General features: G+C 43.4%; 3 protein-coding genes across 3 annotated transcripts; 1 reads left to right on the forward strand and 2 right to left on the reverse strand.

Moving 5' to 3' along the window:
* Window positions 1-412: 412 nt before the first annotated feature.
* On the reverse strand, window positions 413-2,222 carry LOC129596097 (uncharacterized). Its single transcript, XM_055493276.1, has one exon. The coding sequence runs from the start codon at window positions 2,052-2,054 to the stop codon at window positions 750-752; it is 1,305 nt and encodes a 434-aa protein (XP_055349251.1). The 5' UTR covers window positions 2,055-2,222; the 3' UTR covers window positions 413-749.
* Window positions 2,223-5,189: 2,967 nt separating this feature from the next.
* LOC129596089 (uncharacterized) lies at window positions 5,190-8,641 on the reverse strand. Its single transcript, XM_055493262.1, has 3 exons — window positions 8,014-8,641; window positions 6,075-7,098; window positions 5,190-5,846 (listed from the first exon to the last, which is right to left on the reverse strand). Exons 1-3 carry the CDS (start codon window positions 8,363-8,365, stop codon window positions 5,270-5,272), a joined length of 1,953 nt encoding a protein of 650 aa, XP_055349237.1. The 5' UTR covers window positions 8,366-8,641; the 3' UTR covers window positions 5,190-5,269.
* Window positions 8,642-9,714: 1,073 nt separating this feature from the next.
* Window positions 9,715-11,944, forward strand: LOC129596098 (beta-1,3-galactosyltransferase 5-like). Its single transcript, XM_055493277.1, has 3 exons — window positions 9,715-10,068; window positions 10,340-10,766; window positions 11,204-11,944. The coding sequence occupies exons 1-3, from the start codon at window positions 9,786-9,788 to the stop codon at window positions 11,604-11,606; spliced, it is 1,113 nt and encodes a 370-aa protein (XP_055349252.1). The 5' UTR covers window positions 9,715-9,785; the 3' UTR covers window positions 11,607-11,944.
* The last annotated feature ends 3,501 nt before the right edge of the window (window positions 11,945-15,445 follow it).

Consider the following 15,445-nt stretch of genomic DNA (forward strand, 5'->3'; position numbering starts at 1 on the left):
GTTATTCCGTCACGTATTATGCTGCATTTCCGTATTTCCTTAACAGGCAGACACCATGATGCGAAAATTTCTGTGCTATGTAGCATGTACTTATCGTAAGCGGTTAAAAAGAAAGCAGCGATTCACAAAAAAACATTTCCTGTGTACTATCTAGGGCAGGAAGCGTGCCAGTTACATAAACATACAAGAGCCCATATCGCATTTCCGCGTTGAAGTGCAAAGAAACTCAAGGTCGTTTTCAAACCTAAACCTAAACTGTATGTACAGTTCAAGTTGTACTCACTTAAAATCCCGCGCGGCGTTTAGCGCGCAAGCTGTACCTTTCTTTAATATTTATCTACAGTATGTTGGGATGGCATTTTATTGAACATAATTGCGTGTCAAATTCATCAGTTGGCAACTTGACAGGATTCAATCGCAAGTAAAAAAAATCGGTAATCAGAGAATAAAGTCATTTTATGTTATGTAGCCGATCGAAGTTTTTTTTTACTTTCTAATCACCCAGAAGATTATAAAACCGGAAGCTATAGCTATAAAAGGAACATTGATTTTACGGTTACAATGTTACATTATATTCGAAATGGTAGTAGTGGTACATACTGCATGAGATTAAAAGAAATTCCCATTCCTTTACGAAAACTCTTTATAGGAAGGCGACACACGCTCGTAAAGTGTTATTATGGAGTATGAATTTGCCGGTCAAGCAGGTGCATCGTTTATCGTAGGCTAAAATCCCATTCGGTTCTAGTTTATTCTTCGAATCCAATGCTGAGAAAATTACCCTGGTGGTAGTCAATCATTTGCGGATTCTCTAAATACTCTTGCAGCTGATCCCTTACAAGGTATTCAGAGCGAAGCGGAGAAGCCTTAAGCTTGCCACTAACGAATATGTAGTCTCCAAAACTAGCTGGAATAAAGCGATGAATATAGCGGTGCACCGCACAATCGGCACTGGGGGATTTAAAGCCATCATTGTTCAGTACAACAACACATCCTGAATAGGAGCTAACACTTTCGGCAAATTCCCATCCCCGCGATCCATAGTGCTCAAAGCGGGCAAAGTGTTCCACCAATATTCTGATGACATCGACATACCCTCGTAGCTTTGTAAAAAGATACACGTTGTTAATGTCGAAGCCCGTTGCTCCAAGACGAATACACCCAGTGGAATCAGCATCGCAGTTGAAAACCAGCGTTCGAAATTTTCCCCGCGGTGTTTCCTGCGCTTTGGTGACGACCCATTCAATAAACTGCTCTGGCGACCAATCCGCGGGAGGTTCAAGCTTTTGGTGTGCAAAGAGCGCCACACGGTTGCCCGAGTTGCACACAAATGACGGTGACGCGATGGACACCATACGGCCATCCGGGGAAATCTTATCGTCGAACCGGTATGTTGTTGTGGATTTCGTCAGTTCTCGTCTCACTTCCGTCCATGGGACGAAGTTTTCCAGCGGGTAAGCAGGAGCCTGACAAAAACAGTCGACAAAGTGGAAGCGTTCCGTCGCATTGGGTCGGGCAATGATATTCTCCGCATGAGGTCTTGCCAGTTTGATGCTGCCTGTATACGGTGGGCGGACGAAGCGAGGGTACATCTTTCCGCTACACGTCATGGGTTGATCAGTTACCGCAGCCAGCACATCACAATTTACTGTTTTCGCTATCTTGCGCATGAAGTGTTCACCTTTTTCCGTTGCAGCTACGGAGCAGGACATTATCCATATGGTTCCAATTAAGCCCTTCCATGGCAATAAGAAACCGCATTCTCCATTGCTGTCCAGTTGCCAGGATTCGGCGCCCAGAACAAAATAGCCATCGTTGCCGTGACAGTTGATTACCAGATCTTGCAGTTTTCCTCCAAGATTTCTGGCAACTTGTGCTACCCAGCTGACGATATGCGTCCGTGAATGGTGACAATCGATATTCCACGTATTACTGCATCTCACGAGGTCGCTGACTTGATAATTAAGACACATACACGGCTCCTCCAGTTTACCATTACGTAACTTTAATTCAAAAAAGAATCTCTGAAGCTTTAGCGGAACAAGAGAAAACATTCTTATGTTGACAACGAGCTGGGCGGTAATTGACAGAAAAAGGTTGAGGTTTATCGGCAAAAAACTCGAATTTTTATCGTGTCGTTTACCAGCGGGGCGCTCTAACCATAAGTGTACCAAGGACAGCTATTTTATTGCTGTTGTCGTACCATGGCGATGTGCATCGAAGAAAACTAACCACATCACGTGTTAACTCTTACTGCATGGTCCATGACTAATAACTATCACGATGCACGGAAATGGGAAGAAGTATTTTTTGCTTTGAATGATCTAGACTCTGGGTGGGAAAAGCTGTACACATAATATCAAAGATAGCTTGTCCAAGATAACGATAACCAGGGTCTAGGTAACCGTCCTTCATAGGAATACCTCTGCGAATACTGCGATGCGCAATAGTCGCTTGTCACGTTTCAGTTTGAACGATGGCGACTGTTTACTAAACTGTATCTGTCAACCTTGAAACGTTTGTTTATTGTACTGCCTTTTTATAGCTTTGCAGGCTGACACCACAAAAGCTACTCTCTTGTGTGTACATATAGTTATCTACTAGTATATACGAGCATTGTGGACTCTCATACTATTAGAACTTATTTGATAATTACTGTTAGACTCTCATAAAAAAACTATTATTGCTAACATTATACTCAATTGGAGCCTGTACGCCTATTGCATATTAACGCTGAGATTTCCAAAAAAAAGCAAAAACAATCGATATGAGGGAAGCCATTTAATAGCCTGGCGGTATACGTGGACCATGGTAGATGCTATGCAGCAAATGGCGATGACCGACGTGTACAATATATATTAGTATTACGTACAGCTCTAGCTAGATAGTAGAATATGGATAATTAAACTGCCAGCTATTGAGTCTAGCAAAGGGGCAGATGAGGTGCACCATACCTGAAAATTATAGAATACGCTTTGCAGTACGAGGACATTTGGGTGCTGTGAACATACCCTGCACGATTAGGCTGCGATGAACAGCTGGTTAGCCGTAGCTCGCAACGCTACTGATATCACAGTCTGAATGCAAACGGCTATAAATTTAGCCCGGCTGCTCATCGCAGCCTAATCGTGCAGGGTATGTTCACAGCACCCAAATGTCCTCGTACAGTAAAATTTATCATTAGAAGATAGATACTCCTTTGAAGTGTTATTGAAAGAAAATTTCTGCACAAAGAGAAATAATTACAAACCAATAAATACTAAAGAGATTAACACGGTTTTCCAGAGCTTCACAAAACACATACATTTTCGTTTATAAACAATAGTCGATCGTCGTAACGGAAATTTTGGAGGTTAGAGTATTTGCATTTCGCTTTGCACCTGTAAATGCATGCTGGATAGCAGCTTTCTCTCACACGTCTGTTAATAATTTTCATTCATCTAGTGAATGAATTCATTATATTTAACCGGCATGCACATAAGCACAGATTCACATTTTGACATAGTCTTACTCTTTGCGCCGCTCCGTACTACGCGGGCTAGTCGTCGGGGACAACGGGATCGATAACGCTGCTAGCAATGTATGCTCGAAGCCGTTCGTTGTATCCGTGCCTTATTTGGTGGTGTATGCGCAAATGCTGTCGTGTGTGATTTTGCACACTGTAACCGTTGCCGTTGCGTTGCCGAGCAGAAAAAGTGACTAGGGAATAGTGAGCAACATCGAAATTATGTTTTTAAATACCCTGCATGCTTTGCAGTTGCCGTCATTAACCTCCGTTCTGCCGGCCACAGGAGACATTCTTCTGCGCATGCTCTACTACAGCTGCACTCTCAGCGTACAAGTACTGCAAGCTCGCAATCTACGCCCGGCCAACATGCCCGGGTCTCCCAAAATCTACTGCAAACTCTGCCTTGCGCCGGGACGATTGTACGCTAATAGGGTCTAGATTTTACCACATAAAGAGGAAAAGTGATTTCGGTTTTCTATAATTATAGGGAATACAAGTGCCGAACGCGTCCCACTAGCCACGCTCTGGATCCCGTGGGATGGAAACCTTTATCTTTCAGGGAATCGATCCTATTGAGATTACCCATAAAACGTTGCACATTACAGTGTGGAACTGGAACCATCCATCCAGAGACGAGTTTCTCGGGACAGTGGTGGTTGATTTTGCAGGTATGACAAAATGGTGCGCAACACGTGCAGGACGGGTAAATAAAGATGCCCTTTGTCGGGAACAGATTTGTTCCATCTGGATGGCACCAAGCGTTGGTATCGGTTGGGTGAGCCATCGAAAAACGGATGTTATTGGTAAAACCTGGAACGCTTACATCGGCATACTGAATGAACTCCGGAGTTGTTTGCTTATTATGTTGTAATATTCTCCGACATTCCCAATTTTTATCTTTACGAACGCAGTACATGCAGCGTTTTGCAAGCAATTGGGACAACAGGTTTTTACTCTTCTCTTCTTTTATACAAATATTGATGGTTCTGTCTCATATTATATAATTAATGCTACGAGTGTATTGTGCACAGTCCCTTCCCATGTTAATTTGGACAAATGCTTCATTTGATCATTTTTGTTGAGTGAAGCTCGCCTTGTACACATTGAGAAATAAATGCACCGGATTATCGAAGCATCAAACCCATCAAGCGAGAGACTTACTATGAGTAGCTGTCAAAACCTGGAAGAAGCACTTTTAATGCAGGTACATAATACTTGTACAACGTGGTAATTAAACACCAATATAAGGGGCTTTCAAAGGCCGAGCTCACCCTTCCCTGTGCCCTGTACTCGCTGCCGTCAGCCGGCTGGGGTTAACGTTTGCGGCTGTACATGGTGCTCATGTAACGCGCCGAATTTGGTCATATGTATTGCTGTTTAGTTATATTTAGTCATACGTATTGCCCATTATATTGTATTAGGCCGACAAAAGCAATAAATTATAGTTCATCCGATTTAGTGTTTCCTTACCGGGAACACTGCGTAACACTGACACTACACTACACACTACAAGGTTAATAAATACATAAATATTACCGGGACACTTTAAATACATTGTGGATTACAGATGGATAAGATTTATACGGAACGGAAACTACCATCAGATGTGGATCGATGTCGATGCCATTGGGTTTACTTTTAATTTTACGCAACTGTAGTTTTAACAGCGTTAAGCGATCAGTCGAAAGGAAACCTTTATCTGTCTAGTATGTTCACCACCGAACATTTAACAGGTTATCCAGCACTGATCTCAATCGTGGATCATCGGTACAGCTGCAGTGCGTACGTTCGAGTGTAGCTTCCCAAATCTTGCTTCAGAATGTGCGACATGCGGCACTCTTCCGGCACTGTCAAGGTAACTGTTGACCAAGCACTATCCCGATGGACATGGAGGATCTCCATGGTCTGTTCATATTCCCCGGGGGCAGTTGATACCCATTTCCCGTTGACGAATGCCACCGTACGACCGCCGTAAACATAGATACAATCGTCAATAACGGATGCCGTATGAAATACTCGCGGTAGTCGCAGCGGAGGCCTGTTTTCCCAAATTTCGGTTTTAATATTGAGCCGTAGACAAAGAGCCACTGGTTCCCAGTGGTTGACATTTTCGCTGTCTTTGACTTCCATTTGTCCGCCGAGAATGTAAACGTATTCGTTTATTACAGCCATAGCGAACCGCAAACAAGGAAGTGGCACATCCGGTAAGGATGTCCACTCGGCGGTTGCCGTGTCGTAGCACTGCAGGCAAGTTAGTAGGGGCGCGTCGATCTTTCCACTGCCGGCATAAAATATCTTGGATCCGGATTGAACTATGGCTTGCATATAGTTTCCAAAACTAAAACAAGAAACGAGGTGCTACGACTTAAATACTGCCTAAAAATGCGCATCGATTACGGTGGCTAATTGGTTATTGGAGCTTGGTAAAATGGTAACAGGAGTACTTCCTTCTAAAGGAGTTTTATCCGCCTTAGGCAGCCTAAGCTCAAGAAAAGTAAAAATCCCAGCAAGATTTCCCAGTACTCTATATTTTCTCCTACACCGTAACACAAATTTGCGGTAATACCTGTTGGGATATCTGGGATTATTTATTAGCGCAACGATGCTTCCGTCGGAGACGTTCATTGCCTTAAAGCTCAGTATGCTGCTGTCACCAAATCCCACTTTATCCCAAAAGTAAATTATTCCATCAACAGCCACCGGATAAAGAATCGCATTAACAGTTGCAGCTAACGGAGTGGAAAGCCGCGTGTTATGGACCAGATGCCAATAAACCATTGTGCAACTGTCATCCGAAAGCTTGTCGAAAAAGGCTAATTTTCTGTTAATTCCGAGAATACCGCGAGACATTTCCGTGTGCAGATATGCAGGTACTTCCCACGTATTCGGAAGCGACCGTAGTGAGCCGTTCAACGGATCAAACACATGCAAAATCACACCGTCGAGAAATTTGTGCAGAAATATGATTTGAATTTGGGAGGTTTTGTTATGCAGCTCTTGCAGCAATACGTCTGCAGAAATTCTGGCGTCGGCATCTCGCAGTAGACACCTTTCAAGACTTGCTTTCATGTAATCCGGAGCGTAGTCACTGATATATGGAACGTAACCATCCATAATCTTAAAAGCATACTGTATGTTGGTAATCGCATTTCCCGCTGTAATAAAATCTCCATTGTTGTGGAGCCTCTTTTCGTAACTGTCTAAGCAGCATTCCAAGAACTCTAGAAGAATGCAACCGAGGCTCCAGATATCCGTTTTTCGCCCTGGTCTTCCGGTCGGTTGTTCGCCAAACTTTCTCAGCATTTCCGGTGACATGTAACGAGTTGTGCCACGAAGGTGCGTCATGTCCATAGAACTGGTGACCGTCTCCTGAAGCTGGACGAAATCATCCAGATCGCCAATTACCAGCCTCATTCTGGGCTTACGCTTTACCAGCACATTTTTCGGCTTTAGATCGCCATGTATGATGCTGTTCTGGTGAAGGAATGCTAATCCAACCGTGATTTCTATGGCGTAGCCGATGATCTTTGCAAAATCATCAAGCAACATCTTATTTTCTTTGGCGTCTCCCAACAAGCTCGCTAAATCACCTAAAAGGTCCACAAAAATTAACAATTATACAAATCAGCTTTGCGCTCGAAGTACCCTCATTAATTTTAATGTACCATGCTATCGTATATGGTGCCATGTACCGGGTCACTTTTTGCTAACTATATTATTGTCATATTGTACCGAATACCTTCTTGCCTATAACAGTATGTCTGAAATATACAACATTCCAAATACCCGGCCCTCTAGCTTTTGGGAAGTGACCCGGTACATGGCACCATATTTGTGTACGTGCACAAAAACTTCCACTTTCGCTAACTCTAAACATTTTCTGCATAATTTCCTGTCATTCTGTACAAGGAGGATGGGCGTGAAAACCTTTTGGGCACACAACATCCGGTTTGGGAGCTATGGCTGACAAAAATTCCGAAACGTTTAAATGTATTTACGCGTACCAAAAGTCTCATTATGGACCGATCCCTTATAAACTATGCACGTAAGCGCACATTGACATGCAGATTGTTTTTACACCGATCCAGGTTTCCAACAAGTTTTTAAAAATTTAAAATGTATTTCAAACATTTTAAAAATCATTTAAAAATTAAAAAAATATACAATTAAGGACCACAAATGTTTTCGTCAAGGGCCACTGCTTAACGCTCAAACAAACATATATATTGTGCGCCAAATAAAACATGACGTTTTGAAATACGTTATTGTTTCTGATTTTTATACTGCTGTGTATGTACCTATATAGCATACCATCCTTCATAAACATATTGAGACACTAAATGGATCGATTTAGTTATGTGGAGCAAATTAATTTGCTTTTTCGACAGATCCTGCAAGTCAGATTTTAAAGCGAAATTGCCACGAGATCAGAACGCATAAACTGGTGGACAGACAAGGCATGTGGTCCTAGTCTGTCAATATTCCATCGATACCTTATTACGCACCATCACAGTAGTCCATCATAAGTTCAACTTTCCCACCACGGTTGGCTTTGGCAATTCGAATCCTGTGATAAGGGACAACATGGTCGTGGGAAAGTTTCACCAGTTCCTGCAGCCGCTTGTTGCATTTCTTCCATTCCTCCTGATTGCTCACCACTTCAGTTGGCAGAACAATGACTTTGACTGCGACAATTTCGTCTCCAGTATAGTTACCCCGATTCACCACTCTCGCTCTATACACAGTACCAAATGTTCCCTTTCCAACGAAATCAGCCACGTCGTCGTAATTATAACGGCAGTGGCATCCAATTAGACGTTTTTCGACTTTAGATGTCCTACGGCATAAATTCCCCATCCTCTTCTCCTAGTTCATCGTACGGTAGAGTGTGAGACGCATGGTACTTCGGGGTAGTATGAAAGTGTATTTCCGAGAAAAACCAGTTCTTTATTCCCTGTTTTACTCGGGCTTTTATACACAGTGAGTACTACATCGCAAACGTAAACATTCACTATGGTAGCTGCTGATCATACATATACAGGTGCTTAGCATCAGATTTCATCTACCAGCCGGCGTTTGCGTTCTTGATTCCAGCATGCGATACGTGCGTGACAAAACTCGATACTAGTCGACGCTCGACAGCATTGAGATCTGCTGGTACATTCCTAAGCCCAACAGACAGAATCAAAAACTGCGGAATCTGTTTGTTTGGCAACTTTGCAATAATAATTGCACTGAGTTGGGCATATCGGAGTCCAACCAAAGAACTATTTAAAAACGTTTCAACCTGTCCCCCCGGCACGTTATTTCTTTAATTTCATAAACACGAACAACAATAACACAAACAGCGTTTTTCCAAACTGTTTGTTTGTTTGCTCTGAGACTCGTATGCTCAAGCAGGCATCCGGCCGTGGTGTTTCTTCCGTTAATTAGCCGCCGATATATTATACTGTAACACATTACAGAAAACCAAATTTGGGAAATGCTACACAGTACGATACTACTAGGTAGGATAGAGCACCATAATAAATTTTAATAAAACGTAAACGTTCAAATTTTTATATTATAAATGATCCTAAAGAATGTGCCACTCTGCCCGCTCTAGTATTTCGCTACCGGCATTACACTGAGCACAGTCTGTGATAACCGCGGATATCAGGCAAGCTGAGAAAGCATGCTGGATGATACACATGCAGTTTCTAAAAATAATCGGTAGACTTGGTACTTCTTCTTGATCGGGATTCGTGCATAATGCATACTAGGTCGTACTCATTAACAAAAATATCACAGTCTGGTTGATTTCCGTCGGAAAGAAACTCTACTGCGACCGATATATTTGTAGCATAATTACTAGTAAATTGGTACACCGAAGCTTACATTCATAAACCGAAACCGCGAAGCACACACAGCATTGGACTGATTGTACTCACAATTGTCAGTAGTAAGTAGCCAAGAGACACACAAACGCGATGATTAAAACTAAGCAAGTATTGAAAACTGCAAAGTCAGTATAGTACATAACTTATGGATAATTTTACAAACGCTTTAATAAGATGTACTGCTGTATACATGTTCGGCATGTGCAACTGGTTTCGCCGGTTAACACAAACACTAAGCACGACCAGTCCGGCATGCCCGCGGGCACTTTCATAAGTTGACTGAAGAGGAAAAGCTACTATCTATTCTCTGACAATGCAGTAGACATTCCTGAGCAAGCACTTTCTGCTCAGCGTGCACTTCGCAGTTGTACGCAAACGATCCATGCATTACCAAGGGAATGCATCATGAACAGGCCGTGTCGAAATCCTCGCTTCCTGAATGGCGGCACCGACATATCCGTTCCCTGGATTACCGTTATGGCTTTGCGGTGCTACTGGTTGCTGGAATGGTATTGCTCCCGGTGATATTTTATATGGCGCCCGTGGTGCGCGTTAACAAATTTGCCCTGTCCGTTCCGTTTATCAGGAATTTGACCATCTCGGGAATGACGGCCTTGCTGCACAGTGTGCCGACTGAGCGGGTGTATCCAATCCAGCCTTTTAATATTTGCAGGAAAGGAGGTAAGAATGGTATAAGTGTAAATTTTTTAATTTCCGATATCGTCTTCTTCAAGTTAGGAAAATATAAGAGCGCATCCATTTTCCTTTATTTTCCTAATCGGAAGTCCTGTTAAGGGTCAGAGTTTACAGACCCCAATCTGTTGCTTCGAAAATCTGGAATCTTGAGCGTTAATTACACCTGACGCCAAAATTTTTTAAAACGATTTTTCAAATGATTCTTCTCATCAGGTTTTGCGGTCTTTCATTTATGATGAGCTTCTAAATTTTTTAGGCAGGCATCCGCATTTAGTTCTGTTCGTTCCGTCGCGTCCAGGAAATTCCATGGATCGTAACGCTCTTCGCGAAACTTGGGGCATGCATGCTCGACTCTGTGATGTTCGCATTATTTTTGGGTTCGGCCGTTTCGAATCCACAGAAATCCAGCACGAAGCCCACATCGAGAACAGCATCCACGGGGATCTCCTGCAGATTGGTCACGTTTTCGACCACTATCATAACCAGACACAGTTGGTACTAGCCTTCCTCGAATGGGGCGCGGCAAACTGCCAGAGCGCCAAGTTTATCGGGAAAGCGGACGAAGACACGTGGATTAACGTTCATGAAGTGCTGAAGCACCTGGAGATGCCGGAAGCGCCGTATTCGGTGATTGGGCATTTCGCCATTGATGAGCCGGTACTCAGGAAGCCGGAACAAAAATGGTAATTCTGTTTTTAAAGTAAGAAATATATTTGTACTTTGTAGTACGTCGAATTTAAGAAAGCGTGTCAGTATTTGTAAGGAAAGCAGTTATACAATACAGATAAATATATTTACTGGTTTTTCCTGGAACGCAAATGTACAGTAATGTTAATGGTCTTTGTTGAGATTACTACAAAAATTGTTGCTGGTCTTTATTGAGTCGACTGTTACGAAAATTCCCCGAAAATCTGGCTCACTGCGCGGCTTTTAAGTGCCGCGCAACGAGCCAGATTTTCGGGGAATTTTTGTTCGTCAGCAAAATTTTCTTAGGTAGAAGCCATGAAATTCGTCGAAATCGCGGTAGCCTGATTTGTTTCGTGGAAATATGACCAGCCGCCCAAAATAATTTTTTTCAAGTTGATTACATTATAAACCCAATAATTTTGTTTCTGCAAAGGTATCTAACCAAAGAGGAATTCCCCAACGCGACGTACCCGCCCTTCCCCTACGGGCAGCTGTATATATTCCCCACGGATCTCCTGCCTCGCGTCTTAGCTACCGCCCGTTCCGGCGTTCTGCGCATGCACTGGTTGGATGATGTATACATTGGCGGACAGATTCCGGAACTCCTGCATATGTCCCGTCTTCATATCAAAGCCCGAGCGCAGCTGTACAACGCCGAGAAGCTGAACTGCACTAACCCGCCCATGCCGGTGGAGCATGCGCAAAAGTTTAACTGTAAATGCGTAGGAAGAGACTGGGTTATTTTACATGCTACATCGGCGGTGGCGAAGAGGAGGATTTTCTTCGATCCCTGCATGGCCATCTACCGGCAATACAATTGTCCAATAAGCCGATAAATGCGGAAGGCTAATGGCAAACGGGGCATGACAACAAGGAAGAGGTCATACAGCCGTTCAAAGCTATAAAACTGCTATCCTAGTAAAAGCCATTTTCAAACTTTAACGGCTGTGTGCAAAAGCTTTGTGTACCATTATAGCTTTGATCTAAAAGGGCGAATCTTGATAAACTACCTGATGAAACTGCGTGCCTGCGAAACTGAAAGATGAGATTAACCATTCCGTTTTTCATAATCTCGTAAAAAATTAAGCATGGGTTGTTTAAGAAAGAGAGTCAGCGCGATGCGTTGACCTCACCACATTCCGTTTCTGACATGATGTTTTCGTTTACGTGGCAGCATCGTTTCCGTGCGTAGGACCTGGCGTCTGGTTTTTCATTCTCAATGAACGAGATCGGACAGTCGTGCAAAAATTACGAGCTGGCACGAAGTTGATACACACCTGCAGAATTCCTCGTCAGAGAGGCAGAATTAAACAAAGTACCTGTAGGTTAAGAAAAACTAGCCCACCCATTAGCGGTCAGCAGTACGATAACAGCAGCTCCTACCAGAATTTAGAACTGTAGTTCACAGAAAATTATTTTTTCGTTATGCGCTCCCGGTCCGCATCCGGAATGAGCAGGCTGATTGCAATTTGACTGCATTTGTTAATAGAGAACAATTTGTCTGTCCGCACAATACCGTAGTTTCCGAGAAGTTATGCCAGTTGTGCTTACGCACAGTGCTACGTACTTAAAATTGCAGTGACCGGCGACCGCTCGAGCATGGCTGCCTTTTCCGTTACACTGCACCAGCCACAACTCAGGACTTAGACAAGTTCTTGACAGCGCCCATTGCTTAAAATGCTCTGCATGGAACTAGTGATTAATATTATTGCTGTTACTGGTCAGGGTTGTTTTCCACAGGAACTCAGGACCAGCAACAAAAAAACAGCCGAATGGGCAACAGTAGCTCACGATTCATATGCGATAATCATTAATTTTATTATCCTTTAAGATGTCGAGTGAGATCCAGATGTTGAACGACATCATGTACTGTTCACGGGGGTATAACAAGTTTGTGGTGGATGTCTTGCGAGATAATGTATACGTAAGAGGATTTATTGTTGACTTGGCCGGAGACAATTTGATTGTCGACTTCCATCATAGCGGCGACTCGGCAGTTCAAAGTGTGCCTTTTCATCAAATTTACGTCCTGCCGGACGATTCAGCAGCCTATCGCTACGATCTTGACACCTCAACCGAAAACGATACAGTAGAAGTGCTGGCTCGTTATAACAGGTATTTCCGATCACTGCCACGCTAAATTCTTTGCAGGCGTGTCCCCTTTGTAGATTGTTTGAATTAGGCTGTAAAGCACCGAAGTACTTCGCAGGTGACCTTTGGTTTTCCCCTCATACATCAATGGAAGCCTGGTTTCCCCCGTCGCTTACACGAAGCAGCGCACAGTTGACTACAAATTAAAACCGGATTCTAGCCAATTCGGCATATCCGATTGCGCGGCTGACCTTTGGCAGACGTGTATTACACTTACTGTCGGTTAAATTTAGTCAACATTAAGCTTCGTTTAAGCGACTAGGCGGCGGCTGCGCGGGGGAATGCAAGGTTTCCTTAAGGGAAGTGACCCAGTACATATCACTGAATTCGTGTACATCCACGGAAACTTTCGCTCACGTCCAAACAATTTTTCGGTTTGCTTTTTTCGTTTTTTTGTTGTTTTATGTAGCCAAATGATTTGTTTACAGAGGCATGAAATCTATTTTCGCGCGCAACATTTGGTTTGAAAGTTATACGGGTGACAAACTTCCAAAAAGTTTAAATGCATTTAGGGTTAGTGTACCAAAAACCTCATTATGGACAAGATATCCATCAAATTTTGCATGTAAATGCACATAACCATGAAGATCGTCCTTACACCGATCCACACTTCCATGATTTTTCTCTAATTTTAAGATTAATTTAAAAATTTTTGAACTTCATTTTAAAATTTGAAAAACATGCTAGAACAGCGGATCGATGTAAGAACGATCTCCAAGGTTATGTGCATTTACACCCCGTTCACGCCAAGTTCGACCTGTTGCGTTTTTGATTTTTTGTCTAAGTGTGTGAATTATTTATCCTGAATTGTTTTCTTGTTTTGGGTAGAACTTTTTCTTGCGCATTTTATGAACATGAAATTTTCAAATTTTGTGCAACGATGCGCCGAGAAAGGACGCCCGAAGCAAAAGCATCGATCGAGCCAAGCGTGGCACCCATCCCAAAAAATTTAATTCAACTAAAAAATTTAAGGAACGACTTCCGGCGCTTGAAGCTGAGGTCAGTTTGTGGCCAATCCAAACGGTGTTTCATGGAAAGAAATCGTGTTTGCCAAAAGCGGACCAAACCATTAAAACGCGTTGGCGAACAAAACCTTCGATCGCTCCGAACCAAGCGCTGATCAAAAAAAGTGATGGTGGCCAGTGAGATTGCTTTTGTATGAAATGTCGCGCGCTTGCGTAGCAGACACTGGTACAAATGTGGAAGCCCGGAGCTTTGTGGATCGTATTTTGTCGGGCATAGTCAACGGGAACCTCTGACGGTTGTACGGTCATCTTCCGAAGGGTGTCGCCCCGGATTTTGACCACGCCCACAGTTATACAGCTCCCCTAACCCTGGAGTGGCTTCGAATCACCGATGTGAATTGCATCCCGAAGGGCCATTGTATAGCTAATTGAGCGCACTTAGTGCCGTTGGACTAAGGCATAAACGGGAATTTTAAATGAATTTCAAGTAAAGCGAAGACAACCACGGCATCTGGACTGCAGCGCATTGTTAACGAGGTCCGCTCTGCTTTTGGTGCTTTTGTAAATCGAATTACGCTTGAATCCTGGATACCATGAGTGCAAAAGATGATGGATAGAATGGATGATCAAGTAAAAATCAATTAACGTTAAACTGATTGATAAGTGGCCGGTGGGAATTTTCTGTACGGAGAGGTCGGACTTGGCGTGAACGGGGTGTACATGCAAAATTTGATGGATATCGGTCCATAATGAGGCTTTTGGTACGCTTAAATGAATTTAAACCTTTTGGAATTTTCTTACAGCCCTAAGTCCCGAACCGGATGTCACGTGCGAAAACGGATGTACACAAATCATTTGGCTACACAATGTCAAAAAGCAATCTTAAAATTGTTTGGAAGTGCGCGAAAGCCAAAGTTCCCGTGAATATGCGCGAAATAAAAATTAGTTCTATGTACCGGGTCACTTCCCTTAATGTATGAAAGGAAAGCGAGAGGTCCCTTGCGAAGTACATAATCCGTAGTTGTTGTCAATAATATTTAAAGTTCTCTGTACATTATCTGTTTAGAGATCAGTCATTAATTTGGCAGCCAGCGCAGTTCGTTGCAGTCGTTCCGCGGTGGGCTGATAAACGACGCGGTTACCAAGAGGAGCAATGCGCACTGGTGGTAGCAGCGTGTGATGGCGCAACGCGTTGGCTGGCCGTCAGGGATGCCAGATGGGCTCATGCCTGTGCATCACAGTTATTTCGTATTCGTCAACCGCGATCCAACTGGCAATACGGAGCGGTCACAAAAGATACGCTCAAAAAGATCACGATAGTGCTGAAGGCGTGCAGGAACCGATGCCCTTTCCCACTAACATCGATATCCAAAGTACTGAGCCAGCTGGATGTGGGCTTCAAGCTGTTCTGGCTGCAGAGAAGCGGTGTCTTAATCGTTTCCACAGACGCACAAAGTATCACGGTCATTTGTCGCGGCAAGCCGGACAGCAAGGTGTATCGACGATTTCATGAAACGTTATTTCACGCACCCGAACAGTATTTCGAGTCCCAATGGCGC

Source organism: Paramacrobiotus metropolitanus, unplaced genomic scaffold, assembly GCF_019649055.1.
Source record: "Paramacrobiotus metropolitanus isolate TYO unplaced genomic scaffold, Prichtersi_v1.0 Parri_scaffold0000086, whole genome shotgun sequence".
Classification (NCBI taxonomy): Eukaryota; Metazoa; Tardigrada; class Eutardigrada; order Parachela; family Macrobiotidae; genus Paramacrobiotus; species Paramacrobiotus metropolitanus.

Excerpts from the sequence above, each read along its gene's own strand:
- LOC129596097 (XM_055493276.1), bottom strand. The coding sequence starts at position 2,054 with ATGTTTTCTCTTGTTCCGCTAAAGCTTCAGAGATTCTTTTTTGAATTA.
- LOC129596089 (XM_055493262.1), bottom strand. The coding sequence starts at position 8,365 with ATGGGGAATTTATGCCGTAGGACATCTAAAGTCGAAAAACGTCTAATT. Across the intron at positions 7,099-8,013 it reads TATGATGGACTACTGTGATG|GTGATTTAGCGAGCTTGTTG; the intron begins GTGCGTAATAAG and ends TGGACCTTTTAG. Across the intron at positions 5,847-6,074 it reads AATCCCAGATATCCCAACAG|TTTTGGAAACTATATGCAAG; the intron begins GTATTACCGCAA and ends TTCTTGTTTTAG.
- LOC129596098 (XM_055493277.1), top strand. The coding sequence starts at position 9,786 with ATGCATCATGAACAGGCCGTGTCGAAATCCTCGCTTCCTGAATGGCGG. Across the intron at positions 10,069-10,339 it reads TAATATTTGCAGGAAAGGAG|GCAGGCATCCGCATTTAGTT; the intron begins GTAAGAATGGTA and ends TAAATTTTTTAG. Across the intron at positions 10,767-11,203 it reads AGGAAGCCGGAACAAAAATG|GTATCTAACCAAAGAGGAAT; the intron begins GTAATTCTGTTT and ends GTTTCTGCAAAG.